Source organism: Myotis brandtii, unplaced genomic scaffold (genome assembly GCF_000412655.1).
Source record: "Myotis brandtii unplaced genomic scaffold, ASM41265v1 scaffold1057, whole genome shotgun sequence".
Taxonomy (NCBI): Eukaryota; Metazoa; Chordata; class Mammalia; order Chiroptera; family Vespertilionidae; genus Myotis; species Myotis brandtii.
The window spans coordinates 309477-311026 of record NW_005353568.1 but is presented as its reverse complement, the minus strand read 5'-3'; the positions used below and the strand labels follow the sequence as shown (position 1 = coordinate 311026).

The 1550-nt window shown below is 66.4% G+C and overlaps 1 protein-coding gene across 1 annotated transcript in view; it reads left to right on the top strand.

The window, feature by feature from the left end:
* Positions 1-1550, top strand: part of LOC102249662 (phosphofurin acidic cluster sorting protein 2) — a 76640-nt gene that overhangs the window by 35185 nt on the left and 39905 nt on the right. The window contains 2 exon segments of the mRNA XM_014540578.1: positions 131-147; positions 192-409. Of these exon segments, the coding sequence (XP_014396064.1) occupies positions 131-147; positions 192-409 (235 nt within the window).

Genomic DNA, 1550 nt, shown 5'->3' with positions numbered 1-1550 from the left:
GGCTGCGTGGGCGCTGGGAGAGCCATGGAGGTCTGGGGGGAGAGAGGCAGGGGGGGCTGAGTCCGCCCACGCCCAGTTGAGGTGCCCGTGGTGGAAGCCCCTGCTGTTGAGTTCTGAGAGCACGTCTCAGGGCACAGATGGCGCGGCGTGAGCCTCACTCGGGGGCGTGCCGTCCGGGCCACGGATCTGAGTCTCTGCTGTCATCTCGCAGCAACAGAACTTCAAGCAGAAAGTCGTGGCGCTGCTGCGCCGGTTCAAGGTGTCCGAGGAGGTGAGCGGGCCCCCTCCGCCCGTCGCCCTGCCCGGTCTCCCCACTGGTCACCCCTCCGCGCTTTGTCTGCGGGGCGGGTGGGCTGGGGACCCCTCAGGCTGCAGCCGAGGCCCAAGGAGACCAACCCCCTGCTCTGTTTCTTGAATTTTAACTCAAGGACCAGACCTAGGGGCGGGGCTTACGTGTCTGAGCCCCGGTCCGTGTGGCCGGCACAGGGCCCAGGCCCAGCGTAGGCTCCCCACAGCCCCGCCGGCCATCCTGTCGGTCACACCCCAGCGGCCTCTTCGCAGGAGTCGACCAGCTGTCCTCAGACTCCCCTGGAGATGCAAGGGCCCAGAGTGAACGCAGCTGTGGAGGAAGCAGTCACAGGACTCATGCCCTCCGACCCCGTGACCATCCTCAGGGCTGGGGTGGGGGGCCAGGCGGCGGGGCCGTCAGGGGAGCGCAGGTTGGAGTTCAGGAGCAGGTCCCGTTCGGGGTGCTGATTCCCTAGGGCCATTCGGGGGAACAGCTCTCACAGCTCAAGGACCAGGCAGCTGGACGTCCATGTGCCCCCACGCCTGCCCCCCCCCCGCTGGCCCCCCCACACCCGCACTGAAGCCAATGCAAGGTGGACGGAAGACCTGAGTGTAGGGGCTGGAACGATAAAACTCCTGCTGAGAGCCCGTCGGCCGTGGCCTCTCGGGTGAGACCAGAGAAACAGACGCACCCGCCAGTGGCTCAGCGTCAGCGTCGTCCAGAGGCACCAGGGCTGTGGGTTTGACCCCACGCAGGGCACATACGAGAGCCACCAGCGCGTACGCGGGACACACAAGTGGACGGCAGGTCGATGCTTCTCTCTCTCAAATCAAAAAGAAAGACGTGAACCAGCCCGTGAAATAGAACGTTTTTCAAGTCACGTCCGTGACGCGCACCCAGCACCCAGCAGGGCGACTCGGAAAGACGCTGCCACGAGGCCACCTGCCCGAGGAGCCGTTTGGCAACGGGCTGACCCACATCTTCTTCAGAGAAAGTGCACACGGACCCAGGGCCCGTGGAGAGGTGCCTGGCGTCCTGGCCTCAGAACGCAGACCCAGCCACGGAGACGCCGGGTGGCCCAGCACGTGGAAGGCGGGGACACAGGACGTGGGGGTGCGGCGCCCGCCCAGCCTGGGGTTTGCCTATGAGGGTGACGTGCACACGAAGACCGGCCCCCGTCCCGCAGCTGCATGTAGAGATGCTGGAACGCCCCACGCCGTCGCCAGGATGGGTTAACGGGTTCTCCGTGCCACGGCACAGC